The sequence below is a fragment of the Eleutherodactylus coqui genome, chromosome 4 (assembly GCF_035609145.1).
Source record: "Eleutherodactylus coqui strain aEleCoq1 chromosome 4, aEleCoq1.hap1, whole genome shotgun sequence".
Lineage (NCBI taxonomy): Eukaryota > Metazoa > Chordata > Amphibia > Anura > Eleutherodactylidae > Eleutherodactylus > Eleutherodactylus coqui.
Window position 1 is genome coordinate 151,452,188 of NC_089840.1, and position 15,074 is coordinate 151,467,261.

At 47.8% G+C, this 15,074-nt stretch overlaps 1 protein-coding gene across 1 annotated transcript in view; it reads left to right on the forward strand.

Moving 5' to 3' along the window:
* The window catches only part of LOC136625810 (synaptotagmin-2-like), a 154,555-nt gene that overhangs the window by 131,677 nt on the left and 7,804 nt on the right, over nt 1-15,074 (forward strand). The window contains exon 9 of the mRNA XM_066600323.1: nt 5,260-5,393. Within this exon, the coding sequence (XP_066456420.1) occupies nt 5,260-5,393 (134 nt within the window). The remainder of the gene's footprint in view (nt 1-5,259; nt 5,394-15,074) is intronic.

The window sequence follows — 15,074 nt, forward strand, 5'->3', positions numbered from 1 at the left end:
TGGATCCTCTCCAGCCCCTCCCAGTAATCTGTCAATCTGATCCGCAATGTGTCAAACTCGAGCACCAGGAAGAGGACACACCGTTTGATGATCCCAGTCTTTATGGCAGATTGCCCTGTCTATCCCCCTTATAATTGAATTCCCCAGCACTAGGACCTGTCTAACCTGCCCTGCACTTTCCGTCCCCTTCTCACTGAAGCAGTCAACTCTCTGGTGTTCAGAGGGCATGTCGTGCTGCAGCAGTGCTAGCTCTGTAATGGCATCCCCTTCATCCGCCAACTTTGCAAAGTTGTTGTGGTGTGCCAGTTCAGGACTAGCCTCCCTGGTTCTCTCCGCTCTACCCCTTCTAACTGTTCACTGGGACAGATCGGTTCCTATGTAGACTTGGAATTCACTGTGTACAACCTACTAACTAAAATATAACTTGTATTAATATATTTAAAATACGGGACCCACTACTAGAAACAAAGACAAAACATATATAGCTTAAATAGAACCCCGTATAATGGGAAGAAACCAGGTTTGATGAAATAGACCACTAAGGTGCTTGATGTTCCACACTACTAGAAAAAACGGGACCAAAAAGTCACTTTAGATTTAATATTGAACTGATGGCATACTGCCATCCCAATTCCGCCACTATACGGCCTGACCATTGTCTGTGTGTATAGCATCCCTCACCCTCCACCTCACCATACCGTGCACATCTCCAGCCCCTTTACCTTCTGTATCACCCCATTACTTGTAGTATGTAAGCTCGTTGGAGCAGAACCCTCACCCCTACTGTTTCCATCAATTGATTACTTTGTGTAACAGTTGTCTTGTGTTATTTTGCCCTGTATTGTAAGCGCTGCAGAATATGTAAACTGCATAATCATCCTATTAAAACAGTGGGGCGTATGATGACAGGATGGAAAAGAGGTTATATGACTTAAATTATATGTTTAGAAATTTTCAAAAAGGCATGCATTTAGATTTATGTAGGAGCCCTGTATAAACTAAGTATGGAAGTTCATTCATTCTACGGCCTGCAGTCATGTGACCGTCACTGTGGAACGGTTAATGCGCTCCAGTGACCGCGCAAGTGACGTACGGACGCAGGTAATCACCTGACATGGTGATCATGGTCACATGATCGGCATAGGAGAACGTCGAGTGCGTCCCAGTGAGAGGCACTGTGGAACGCCCACTATGCCCGAGCGTCAACGGAAGTGACGTGGAGGCATAAGCAACCACCCCACATGGTGACTGCCGTCACGGGACCGCCATTGGAGAATATCTTTGAAAATAGAGGTTTATCCGTTTTTGGTAGCGCAGGAGAATAAGGGTTTTTTTCTGGTATTTGGTTTTCGCTACCCGTTTTCTTTGTGAAAAATCGGGGTTCCCCTTAAAGCTGCAGCTCTCCAAGTTTTGGATTAAGTGGAAGAAACCTTCAAAGATATTGATTTAAAGCCCACCAGGATTGGAGGTGCAGGCAGGGTATCTTTACTAGTATTCCGCCTGACACCGGGTAAGTAGAATTTGGCTTTCTATATGTTCGTTCCCGATGTGTGAGGCGCTCTCCCTGATTTCTTTTCAATCTGTAACTGATATGGGTATTAGATTTCCCAACATCAGATTTTCTAGCTCCTAGCATCGACGCGTTTTCTCAGCCACTTATAAAGCTGTAACTGATACATCAGGATGGTAACAATTCAGACAAATGCCCACATAGAGCCCTAATAATGAGCTCAATGCTTTCATGCAGCCACAGACAACATATGAACGGCCGCTCGAGTCAATGTCTAAATTAGACCAGATGTCCACAATAAGCCCTGATATTACGCTAATTGTCCATATGCCCACAGACAGCCCTGATAGTGAGCTGAATGTTTGGTTGTTTTCATGCAGCCAGGGACATATATAAACAGCCACTGGATTCAATGTCACAGTTGGGCCGTGTGTCCACAAATAGCCCTGATGTTGGGCTAGATGTTAACCTGTAGCCACACACACATACATCCGCCGGGTACAAAGTCCCAGCACAATCTGACAGACTTCAACCCATTCTAACTGTCACCCAGCAGCTAACTGCCTGCTCCCCTTGCTCTTCTGAACTACCATGTGACCCCCGTTTCTACCCCAGCGAGTGCTCAGTGAGCAGCAAACTCCTTTTCATGTTGTCAATGGCTTTTAGTGTTGCCAGTCGCTCATTTAGATACAGGATTTGGGCTTCCAAATGTGCGACGAGCACGCATCTTGCGCAACAGTATGTACATTTCGCAATCAATGATCGCTGCATGCAAGCAGTTAACTGCGGCAATCCGTGTTCTCTAAAATTTCCGCTGCTGATGCGGGACCCAGGCTGTCAGTCACAGCCAGTTTCTGCTGCAGATGGTGCGGGGTCAGCTGCTGAGCCCTGTATGCCATAAATATACTGCATTTTGCTGGAACACCTTCCTTTCCATGACGTACATGTACTGGATTGGGCAGGAAGGGGTGAAGGAAATTAAGGATGAATTATTTTGTAAACAATGTGGAGAAGTACAAAGCCTTTATTTGCCTTATGTGTGGTGGATTGGAATGAATGAGCTGCAATGGACGTTTTTTACTAATTGGGGCAAATACTGAAATGTTTTCTTTTCCTTTAATCTATTTTTATATTCTGATTTAGTTGTTCCATTTTCTGTACGATTACGGCTGTTGCCATTTTTCTGCTGCTGCTCTTCTCTGTTAACCCCTTGAGTGGCACGCCCGGAAATTTTCCGGGACGAGCTTCACTGCTCATAGCAACATAGCCCGGAAGATTTCCGGGCTATGTATCACTATGGGAGCTGCAGAGCACAATGCCACAAGCTGTGGCACTGTGTTCTGCCTGCACAGACCCACATAGAGCAGTGCAGGACTTTGAAAAACCAGCAGAAGATATTGCCGATGTGCCGGCAATATCCTACTTTGTTTACAGGTTGCCATAGAGACCATCGGCTTGTCAGAAGCAAGCCGATGGTCTCTGTGGCAGGGAGAGCTTGCTGCTTGGCTGTCAGAGGACAGCTAGGTACTAGCTCTTACAGCAGAGATCAGAGAAAACCTCCGATCTCTGCTGTGTTAACCCTTTACATGCTGCAGTCTATGTGACTGCAGCATGTAAAGGGCTGTCAGTGCAGCATGTAAAGGGCTGTCACCATCGGACCCCCGGAATGTGATCAGGGGGTCCTGATGGGTCCCTGTGGAAGTCCCCTAAGGCCGCCTGCAGACGAGCGGAAATCCCGCCGCGGGATTTCCCGCGGGATTTCCGCCGCTGAAAGTCTGCATAGGAGTGCATTACAATACGCACTCCTATGCAGACGGCCGCGGTTTGGCCGCGCGAAATCTCGCGCGGCAAACAAACCGTGGCATGTTCTAATTTTCTGCGGGGCACGCACTCACCTGGCCGCCGGCTCCGGTCTGCGCATGCGCCGGCTGCGCGGCAGCCGGCACATCAAAGAGCCGGGGCCGCCAGGCGCGGGTGAGTACGCGCTCGTCCCTGCAGGCTCTGGGGTCGGATCGCGCGGCGAGATTTCTCGCTGCCGGATCCGACCCGCTCGTCTGCAGGCGGCCTAAAGGGACAAAAAATTAAAATAAAAAAAAAATAAATAAATAAAAAAGTTAAAAAATTATAAAAAAAATAATAAAAACACTTGTCTCCCTTTACTTTGTAAAAAATCAAAAATACAATCACACATGTGGTATCCATGCGTCGTAATGACCCAGAGAAGGAAGTTAATACATTATTTAACCCCTTAATGACATGGCCCTTTTTTTTCTTTTTTCCCCATTTCTTTTTTTCCTCCCCCGTTTAAAAAAATCACAACTTGTCCCGCAAAAAACAAGCCCTTATATGGCCATGTCAATGGAAAAATAAAAAGGTAATGGCTCTTGAGACATTCAATGATTAGACCATTTTAAAAAACCTGCCCTGGTGGGCACGACAGGGTGGTAGGAAACCCGCCACTCAAGGGGTTAATACCAACTAGAGATACCCTTTCCAGTAGTCATCGGGAGCATAGAGACCTGTAGTCTGAAGAGGTCTCTGCCTTCTATGGGAGAACTCTATGTGCAAATTTCTGTTCTGAAAGCAACCAGCTGCTCCTTTCATTTTGGGCCCTGTTGTTCAATGCAGAAATAAGATTAGGGCCAAAATGGATATATTTCTGAACACATGACAAACAAGGGTATCCATTTTGGGGTGTGAATCCTCATTTTCATGTGCACTATAGAAAAAAAGCTGCCTTTAAAATGACATATTTGCAAAAATTTGAAATGTTATTTTTCTCTCCTTAAAATTGCATTAGCTTCTAAAAAAGACTGTGAGGGGCAAAATACATATGACACCCCTCAGTGAATAGATTAAGGGGTGTAGCTTTTAAAATGGGGTCATTTGTGGGGGTATCTATCATTCTGACACCTATGAGCCTTTGCAATCTTGGCTTGGTGTAGGAAAACAAAGTGTTCATCAAACTGTTGATAATATAATGTTAAATTTGTTCAACTTCTAAATGGTTATTAAAAAAAAAAGAAAGTTTTTCAAATGTGGTTCCAGAATAAAGTAAACAGATGGAAATATATACCTTATCAAAAAATGTGTACAGTATGTTTGCACATATTTGAGATATTGCAATTGAAAATGTGAAAAAAATGTCAATTTTTTAAAAATTGTCCTAATTTTGGCGCTTTTAATAAATATCTACAAATTCTATTGGTCTATTTTTATGGCGCAAAGAAAGTACAATATGTGGCGAAAAAACTATGTCAGAATCACATGGATATGCAAAACCTTAACAGAGTTATTCTATGTTAAAGTGACACATGCCAGATTTCCAAAACTTGGCTTGGCCATTAAGGAGCAAACAGGCTTGGTGCCTAAGAGGTTAAATGATGTCTCTCCCTAGGATCCAAATTTGGACTGGACATCTGATTGGATCAAGAACAGGGATAGAAGTAATAATAAGCTGGTGACAAGTGTCTGCAAGGTCTCAGAGACATTACACTACAGACTGGGAAATCAGCAGGAAACTATAATGACAAGACAGAAAGAGAGGGGCAGTGGAGAAAAGCGGCCACCCATCACTCCAAGGGGGAATGACAACCCAACTCCTAGAATTAATATAATGCACCGCTTGCCTCCAGCTCTTCAATAGAAGGAGGGTTGCTGCAGATCTTCGGGCAGACATGAGCTGAGGAGCCTTCAGGGCATTTTAATGGGAAATGTTTTTTAACCTTATTTCTGTTCTGTAATCTTAGATCCATATGTAAAGATTCACCTCATGCAAAATGGAAAACGACTCAAAAAGAAGAAAACTACAGTGAAAAAGAAGACTCTGAACCCATACTTCAATGAATCCTTCAGTTTTGAGATTCCTTTTGAACAAATTCAGGTAAAATAGCATCTGCTTTGCAAGAAAGTAATGATCACATTTGGCATTGTTTATTTCTATATAATGAAAATACTGTCCTCTCATTCTGTCGATCTAGGAAAGAGAATTGCTTAGTCAGTTTATTCTGCCCTTGATCTGCTCTGCTGCCCTTAGTCGGCTCAGTCTGCCCTTAGCCGGCTCAGTCTGCCCTTAGCCGGCTCAGTCTGCCCTTAGCCGGCTCAGTCTGCCCTTAGCCGGCTCAGTCTGCCCTTAGCCGGCTCAGTCTGCCCTTAGCCGGCTCAGTCTGCCCTTAGCCGGCTCAGTCTGCCCTTAGCCGGCTCAGTCTGCCCTTAGCCGGCTCAGTCTGCCCTTAGCCGGCTCAGTCTGCCCTTAGCCGGCTCAGTCTGCCCTTAGCCGGCTCAGTCTGCCCTTAGCCGGCTCAGTCTGCCCTTAGCCGGCTCAGTCTGCCCTTAGCCGGCTCAGTCTGCCCTTAGCCGGCTCAGTCTGCCCTTAGCCGGCTCAGTCTGCCCTTAGCCGGCTCAGTCTGCCCTTAGCCGGCTCAGTCTGCCCTTAGCCGGCTCAGTCTGCCCTTAGCCGGCTCAGTCTGCCCTTAGCCGGCTCAGTCTGCCCTTAGCCGGCTCAGTCTGCCCTTAGCCGGCTCAGTCTGCCCTTAGCCGGCTCAGTCTGCCCTTAGCCGGCTCAGTCTGCCCTTAGCCGGCTCAGTCTGCCCTTAGCCGGCTCAGTCTGCCCTTAGCCGGCTCAGTCTGCCCTTAGCCGGCTCAGTCTGCCCTTAGCCGGCTCAGTCTGCCCTTAGCCGGCTCAGTCTGCCCTTAGCCGGCTCAGTCTGCCCTTAGCCGGCTCAGTCTGCCCTTAGCCGGCTCAGTCTGCCCTTAGCCGGCTCAGTCTGCCCTTAGCCGGCTCAGTCTGCCCTTAGCCGGCTCAGTCTGCCCTTAGCCGGCTCAGTCTGCCCTTAGCCGGCTCAGTCTGCCCTTAGCCGGCTCAGTCTGCCCTTAGCCGGCTCAGTCTGCCCTTAGCCGGCTCAGTCTGCCCTTAGCCGGCTCAGTCTGCCCTTAGCCGGCTCAGTCTGCCCTTAGCCGGCTCAGTCTGCCCTTAGCCGGCTCAGTCTGCCCTTAGCCGGCTCAGTCTGCCCTTAGCCGGCTCAGTCTGCCCTTAGCCGGCTCAGTCTGCCCTTAGCCGGCTCAGTCTGCCCTTAGCCGGCTCAGTCTGCCCTTAGCCGGCTCAGTCTGCCCTTAGCCGGCTCAGTCTGCCCTTAGCCGGCTCAGTCTGCCCTTAGCCGGCTCAGTCTGCCCTTAGCCGGCTCAGTCTGCCCTTAGCCGGCTCAGTCTGCCCTTAGCCGGCTCAGTCTGCCCTTAGCCGGCTCAGTCTGCCCTTAGCCGGCTCAGTCTGCCCTTAGCCGGCTCAGTCTGCCCTTAGCCGGCTCAGTCTGCCCTTAGCCGGCTCAGTCTGCCCTTAGCCGGCTCAGTCTGCCCTTAGCCGGCTCAGTCTGCCCTTAGCCGGCTCAGTCTGCCCTTAGCCGGCTCAGTCTGCCCTTAGCCGGCTCAGTCTGCCCTTAGCCGGCTCAGTCTGCCCTTAGCCGGCTCAGTCTGCCCTTAGCCGGCTCAGTCTGCCCTTAGCCGGCTCAGTCTGCCCTTAGCCGGCTCAGTCTGCCCTTAGCCGGCTCAGTCTGCCCTTAGCCGGCTCAGTCTGCCCTTAGCCGGCTCAGTCTGCCCTTAGCCGGCTCAGTCTGCCCTTAGCCGGCTCAGTCTGCCCTTAGCCGGCTCAGTCTGCCCTTAGCCGGCTCAGTCTGCCCTTAGCCGGCTCAGTCTGCCCTTAGCCGGCTCAGTCTGCCCTTAGCCGGCTCAGTCTGCCCTTAGCCGGCTCAGTCTGCCCTTAGCCGGCTCAGTCTGCCCTTAGCCGGCTCAGTCTGCCCTTAGCCGGCTCAGTCTGCCCTTAGCCGGCTCAGTCTGCCCTTAGCCGGCTCTGTCTGCCCTTAGCCGGCTCTGTCTGCCCTTAGCCGGCTCTGTCTGCCCTTAGCCGGCTCTGTCTGCCCTTAGCCGGCTCTGTCTGCCCTTAGCCGGCTCTGTCTGCCCTTAGCCGGCTCTGTCTGCCCTTAGCCGGCTCTGTCTGCCCTTAGCCGGCTCTGTCTGCCCTTAGCCGGCTCTGTCTGCCCTTAGCCGGCTCTGTCTGCCCTTAGCCGGCTCTGTCTGCCCTTAGCCGGCTCTGTCTGCCCTTAGCCGGCTCTGTCTGCCCTTAGCCGGCTCTGTCTGCCCTTAGCCGGCTCTGTCTGCCCTTAGCCGGCTCTGTCTGCCCTTAGCCGGCTCTGTCTGCCCTTAGCCGGCTCTGTCTGCCCTTAGCCGGCTCTGTCTGCCCTTAGCCGGCTCTGTCTGCCCTTAGCCGGCTCTGTCTGCCCTTAGCCGGCTCTGTCTGCCCTTAGCCGGCTCTGTCTGCCCTTAGCCGGCTCTGTCTGCCCTTAGCCGGCTCTGTCTGCCCTTAGCCGGCTCTGTCTGCCCTTAGCCGGCTCTGTCTGCCCTTAGCCGGCTCTGTCTGCCCTTAGCCGGCTCTGTCTGCCCTTAGCCGGCTCTGTCTGCCCTTAGCCGGCTCTGTCTGCCCTTAGCCGGCTCTGTCTGCCCTTAGCCGGCTCTGTCTGCCCTTAGCCGGCTCTGTCTGCCCTTAGCCGGCTCTGTCTGCCCTTAGCCGGCTCTGTCTGCCCTTAGCCGGCTCTGTCTGCCCTTAGCCGGCTCTGTCTGCCCTTAGCCGGCTCTGTCTGCCCTTAGCCGGCTCTGTCTGCCCTTAGCCGGCTCTGTCTGCCCTTAGCCGGCTCTGTCTGCCCTTAGCCGGCTCTGTCTGCCCTTAGCCGGCTCTGTCTGCCCTTAGCCGGCTCTGTCTGCCCTTAGCCGGCTCTGTCTGCCCTTAGCCGGCTCTTTCTGCCCTTAGCCGGCTCTTTCTGCCCTTAGCCGGCTCTTTCTGCCCTTAGCCGGCTCTTTCTGCCCTTAGCCGGCTCTTTCTGCCCTTAGCCGGCTCTTTCTGCCCTTAGCCGGCTCTTTCTGCCCTTAGCCGGCTCTGTCTGCCCTTAGCCGGCTCTTTCTGCCCTTAGCCGGCTCTTTCTGCCCTTAGCCGGCTCTTTCTGCCCTTAGCCGGCTCTTTCTGCCCTTAGCCGGCTCTTTCTGCCCTTAGCCGGCTCTTTCTGCCCTTAGCCGGCTCTTTCTGCCCTTAGCCGGCTCTTTCTGCCCTTAGCCGGCTCTTTCTGCCCTTAGCCGGCTCCTTCTGCCCTTAGCCGGCTCTTTCTGCCCTTAGCCGGCTCTTTCTGCCCTTAGCCGGCTCTTTCTGCCCTTAGCCGGCTCTTTCTGCCCTTAGCCGGCTCTTTCTGCCCTTAGCCGGCTCTTTCTGCCCTTAGCCGGCTCTTTCTGCCCTTAGCCGGCTCTTTCTGCCCTTAGCCGGCTCTTTCTGCCCTTAGCCGGCTCTTTCTGCCCTTAGCCGGCTCCGTCTGCCCTTAGCCGGCTCCGTCTGCCCTTAGCCGGCTCCGTCTGCCCTTAGCCGGCTCCGTCTGCCCTTAGCCGGCTCCGTCTGCCCTTAGCCGGCTCCGTCTGCCCTTAGCCGGCTCCGTCTGCCCTTAGCCGGCTCCGTCTGCCCTTAGCCGGCTCCGTCTGCCCTTAGCCGGCTCCGTCTGCCCTTAGCCGGCTCCGTCTGCCCTTAGCCGGCTCCGTCTGCCCTTAGCCGGCTCCGTCTGCCCTTAGCCGGCTCCGTCTGCCCTTAGCCGGCTCCGTCTGCCCTTAGCCGGCTCCGTCTGCCCTTAGCCGGCTCCGTCTGCCCTTAGCCGGCTCCGTCTGCCCTTAGCCGGCTCCGTCTGCCCTTAGCCGGCTCCGTCTGCTCTTAATTGGGCTTGTCTGCCCTGGTCAGTTCTAGAAAGTAGAATTTCTAGAGATCTTTGTGGCCATCCCAGCAGGTCCGCTGTCGGATACACACTGCACGCTATGGAGAAATGATGGGTTTCCCATTCTCGTATATGCAGGACTCAGAGGTTTTTCTGCTGAATCTAAAAGGAAACAAAAATCCTACTATGATTTATTCTATGCCATATTCTAGAGGAATTCAACAAACCTGCCTGGCAGCACACAGAGGTCATAATTTGTAACCCAGTAAGGACTTGGTACACAAGAGAATTAGCACAAATACACTGCGTATGTGCAAATGCATTGATTTTGTGTGTATATGCGCAACAAATATGTAGGTTTTCTACATATGTCATGTGCATTTCTCTTTCATCGAATTAACCATCACCACTTCCTCAGGAGAGAATTCCATAGTCTCATTGCTCTTACAGTAAAGAACCTCCTTCTATGTGGTGTAGAAACCTTCTATCCTCTAGATCAGTGTTCCCCAACTCCAGTCCTCATGGACCACAACAGGTCATGTTTTCAGGATATTCTATAGTAAGAACATCTGTGGGGTCCACGAGGACTGAAGTTTGGGAAACACTGCTCTAGATGTAGAGAGTTTGTACCATTTATAACCTCCCTCTGCTTTCTATCACTGACCAGTTACTTACACACATTCTTGCCCAGACCAATCATTTTCATTTTATATATCAACCTTTTATGTGGCACAGTATCAAACGCTTTGGAAAAGTCCAGATATACAAGATCCAGTCTAGACCTTACCTCCTTGTAGAAGCTGAAAAGGTTGGTTTGCCAGGAGTGATCTCTCATAAACCCATGCTGATACGGAGTTATACAGCTATTTTCTTTGAGGTTCCCCAGAATAGCATCTCTTAGAAAACCTTCAAACTTGTTACCCACAATAGAAGTAAGACTTAGCAGCCTGTAGTTTCCAGCTTTGCTTTTTGACATCTTTTTGAATATCGGCAGCACATTGGCTATACGCCCATTCAGTGGAACAGACCTTATAACTATAGAGTCCTTAAATATAAGAAACAAGGGTCTGTCTATCACATTCATTTTTTTTAAAACCCAGGGTGTATGCCATCGGCATCCGACGAATTTGTGTATTTTAATCTATTTAAGACAGCTCTGCACTTCTTCCTGGGTTAGACTGGTGACCTTTAGTAGAGAGTTTACTTTATCAGTCAGCATATCATCTGACTTTTCATTTTCCTCTGTGAATATACTGGAGAAAAAACTAGTTAATAGATTTGCTTTCTCCTCATCACTGTCTACAATTTCTCCTACATTATTTATTAAATGGCCAACACTTTCAGTATTAATCTTTTTACTATATAATTGAAGAACAGTTTAGAGTTAGTTTTACTCTCTTTGCAACAAGTCTCTATGTCTCCATCTTTGCTGATTTAATCAGATTTTTACATAATGTATATTTTCCCTTACAGGTTTTTAGTTTTTCTTCGCTGCCTTCTTGTTTTAGTAGTTTAAACACTTTCTTTTTGCTGTTTATTGCCCTCTTTATATCTTTATTAAGCCATATTGGTTTTCTCCTATTACTAAGTATTTTATTCCTGTAAGATATGAACTGCTCACAGTAAGTATTTAAGATGGTTTTAAACATTTCCCATTTATTATGTGTACTCTTATTTTTTGAAGACATTATCCCAGTCAATAAGGTTAAGGGCATCTTAGAGCTGGTCAAACTTTGCCTTCCTAAAGTTTAGTATTTGCATAGCTCCTCTCTAAAACTCTCTGGTGAACAATAAGTTGAAATGTATTTCGAGAGAGAAAAGGAAGATGAAAAAAAAATAAAAAATGGCCATGTCCTCAAGAGGTTAAAAAATATAATAAGCCTTTTTTTAAGGTAAATAAAGAATACTTTCTGTCAACATATATTTTTTATTTTTCCAGCAATGAGGTTGTGTGATGGTTTGTTTATGGGGTGAGCTGTAATTTCTATTGGTACCATTTGGGGTGCTTATGATTTTTTTCAATTTTTTCTTGAAGATGGGATGACTAAAAAAGTCCAATTTATTTCACGATGCCAATCACCATATTGGATAAAGAATATGATATTTCAATAGATTTATTATAGACATGACCATACCACATATGTTCTTTTTTTAAGTTAAATATGGAAAAGATTTTTTTTTTTCATTTTTAATATTTTTTGTGCTTTGTAAGGGCTCCTACCCACTAGCAATATGTTTTCTTGCGATGTTAAAGGTGAGTGAAAACGCATGATTATGAAACCAATGATTTTCAATGGTTTCATACTCATTTGTGATTATTTTCACTCAAGCCTCGCAGCGCTAAGAAAAATCTGCAATATCGCTCATTGTTTTCAATGGGGCCTCCAGAAAACGACTGCCAGGGCTGGACAGTTCTTCTAGGTGAGTAAAAAAAAATTTTTTATATTTTTTTTTTTCACAGCTAGGGCTGATTTTCAGGGAAGGGCTTATATTTCAAGCCCTTCCCCGAAGATCATTGATGTGGGGGTTGCCTACAACCCATCGCTTTCAACTCGCATGCTGCGAATTGCCAGCCACGAGCAGAAAATCCCAATGATTCTCTGCTTGTGGACACGGGGCCGGCGCTTTCCATAGTAATGCTATGGAAAGCTTCAGACGGCGTGATTTGTCGCCGGTAAATGACGTCCCTGGACAGGAGGCCTTACTAGGTCTTGTGTGTTTGCATGGTCACAGCGTATATACAGAGCTACAAACATGCAAATGTTGTGACCATTCAAAAACACACAAAACCCAGTAAAGCAGCTAATATTGATCAGTCCAATAAGAATGATGCTACTTTGCCCACAGCAAACTGGAGATGCATATAATGAATACAACATAAAGATAAGTGCACATACCTAGTTAGGTAAGTATAAGATCAGGAGAGGCAGTGATTGTGTACACACTGACTTCAGATCTGAGAGCAGTGTGAGTTCAGGGGAGCTGAGCTTGTGAAGACAGCCTCTCCCCCACAGCTAGGTAAACATCCAATGTCTCAGCTTCTAGGGAAGCTGAATGCCTAATGGTAAGCAGTAGATTGCAGAAGGGATGCACTTCAGCCTTGACTTACAGTGGTAAAACAAAAAATAAAAATTAAAGCTATTAAATGAGCATAAGCTGTTTGGAAATTTAGGTGTACTCTAAACATAATGCTAAAGTGGCTAACTACTGAACAAAGGAGAGAAACATAAAAAAATCAATGCACACATCTTATGAAGTCCCTGATGAAAAAAAGATGCACTTATTTGTGTTTTTTTGCATTAAGTTTTCCTTCTCATGCATTTAGAAAACCTCATACTTGGTTTGCAGGCTGCCTACCTTCAATTTGTGGCTCAGGGGTGTTCCCAGCACTGATCAGCGGGTCTCTCTCATGAAATGCACAAGCTTAGTTCTCCCTCTCCTTTCCTCTTTCAGAGGCAGTGTGGCATAACCACACCCACTCATTACTACACAGCTATCTCTCCTCTATCTCATCTTCTTTCTAAGTAGCTACTGGTCCTTCCCCCTCACTACTGATAAGAGCAAAAAGTTCACCTGGAGTTAATTACCGCCCTCTGTAATAGTAGCTTTCTCTGCTCTGATCTTCTCCATCATCTCCTGACACCATCATACAGCCCTCTGTAATAGCTCATTAGAAAGGCAGTGGATACATGTTCACAGAAGGGGGGCAGACTAGGGGAGGAGCTGTCAATTTACTCTGACTGACATAGTTTTCTAACATCTCAGTCCCCTGGCTGCAGCACCTTGGAAAAATAATGAAGTTCTGTGGGAACATATGTCTGATGCAGAACTTTACCTGCAGTCTCTACTAAGGAAACCTGATAGCACCCCTTGGAGACAATGCGACAAGCACACGGAGAATAGACAAATATTCAGATCGGTCTCCCACTTAGACATAAACGGAAGAGGGGCATTGGATGACAGAGAATTAAGGAAGGTGAATAAAATAAAAAATTAAAGCTCTCCTTGTGGGTTCTGCTTGACAAATGAGCTCAAATTGAGTAGCTGTGAAGAGGCCAGCACATAGGTTAATAGAGGAAAGAAAGTAATAGACTTGGAAGAAACTGAAAATGTCCTCATTAGGAAGATTATGACAAGAACAGAAGTCTCCGCATTAATTTATTAAGAACCGGAAAGTTAGAGATATGTTATGTAAACTTGGGAGTAGCATAGAGTTGGAGAGGATAGAAAAGAGCACTGAGGGATACGTTTGCGGGCTGTATTGAAAGCGTAGGAACAATCGTATATTATCCGTAAAAAGACTGGCCTTAAAAGTGCGATAATGTACTGTAACACCTTGGATAGATTGATGCGACTGGATAGCTTCAGCCAGTGGCTCTATCGCTAAAGTGAAAAATGTCAGTGAAAGTCGGTACCTCTTCTAATGCATATGAATAGGTGCTGAGTGCTAGGGAGCTTAACCCCTTAGTGACCACCCCATAGACTTTTTACGTCCGGCTTTGCTGGGCTTTAATCCCCAGGGCTGTAAAAACATGCTTCCACTAGGAGTTAAAACCCTGCAGACATTACAGCTCCATGCTGACAGTTACCGGAGGTAGCCGACAACCTGGCGCTGTCATGAGGGGCTGCGGGAAGCCCCCCACGGTTACCGCTATCCAATGGATTAGTAGAAAGATAGAGGAAAAGCACTCGCTCGAAGGATGCTGGGAAGTGTAGTTAGTAGATGGTCCCAAATTCTAAAGAAAGAAGGAAGTTCGTAGGTGCTGGAGACAAACTCATATAAATATGAGAGAGCGGCTAGAGGAAACTCTGATCATATGATGAGGGAGGAGAAATGGATATAAAATAGAAAAAAGTCCTCAGCGCTCATACCATAGGAAATGGAAAATATGCATATGGAAATTTAGTTATGTAACTTACTTCATGGAGGCGCCCCTTGCGTAGGCGCCTCCTAATCCAAGATGACGTATCAAGGGGTGGCACAAACCAGCAGTGATGAAAGGTTCCACGGTTTAATGTACAGGATAAATACAATACACAACGCGTTTCGGCCGCACGACCTTTTTCAAGTGTATCCAATGGATAGTGGTGATCTCATGAAAGTAAATAAAAAGTTAAAGATTCAGCTCCCCTCATGGATCGGATCCATGAGGGCAATTGAAAATTCTCACCCCCTTCCTCCTCCGCGATGTCCCGCGTCGATCTGATCCTCCAGGACCTGACGCTGGTCTTCTGCGCAAGCGCGACAGACGTCATGACGTCAGCCACATGCGCAGAAGGCCGTGAGGCCAGGCAAATTTGAAATCCCCTGGCTCTCAGCTACCTTTAAGAAATATCACCGGGGGCCACGGGGGAGATGAAATTACGTCCTGTTGCGGGAAGTACCAGGCTCCCTGGGGAGGGAAGGGATTAAGCACCCTCAGAAAGCTAAGCTTATGAAGCCTCACAGAGCGCCACTTTTACATTATTATTTTTGTCTAAGATTTAGGGTATGCCAAAAAATGGTGGTGGGGGGATTATTATTTATTTTTTGCTGAAGTGTGCAATTGCACCTTGAATTTATTTAGTTATGCCCTGAAATTCAGTGGGTATTCCCTCAATTACAGGCCTAGCCAAGTGTCCTACAAGCAGATTGGGGCTACAATGGGTATGTCTCTGAACCCAGGACAAACAGGGGTATCCATTTTGGGGTGAAAGTCTTCATTCATATATGTGCTGTACAAAAAAAACTGTTTTTTTTTTATTGACACAATTGCCAAATAATGCAAATCGTTACTTTTTCCTTCTGCTTTGCTTAGATTCATTCAAAAACTGTGGGATCAAACTACGCA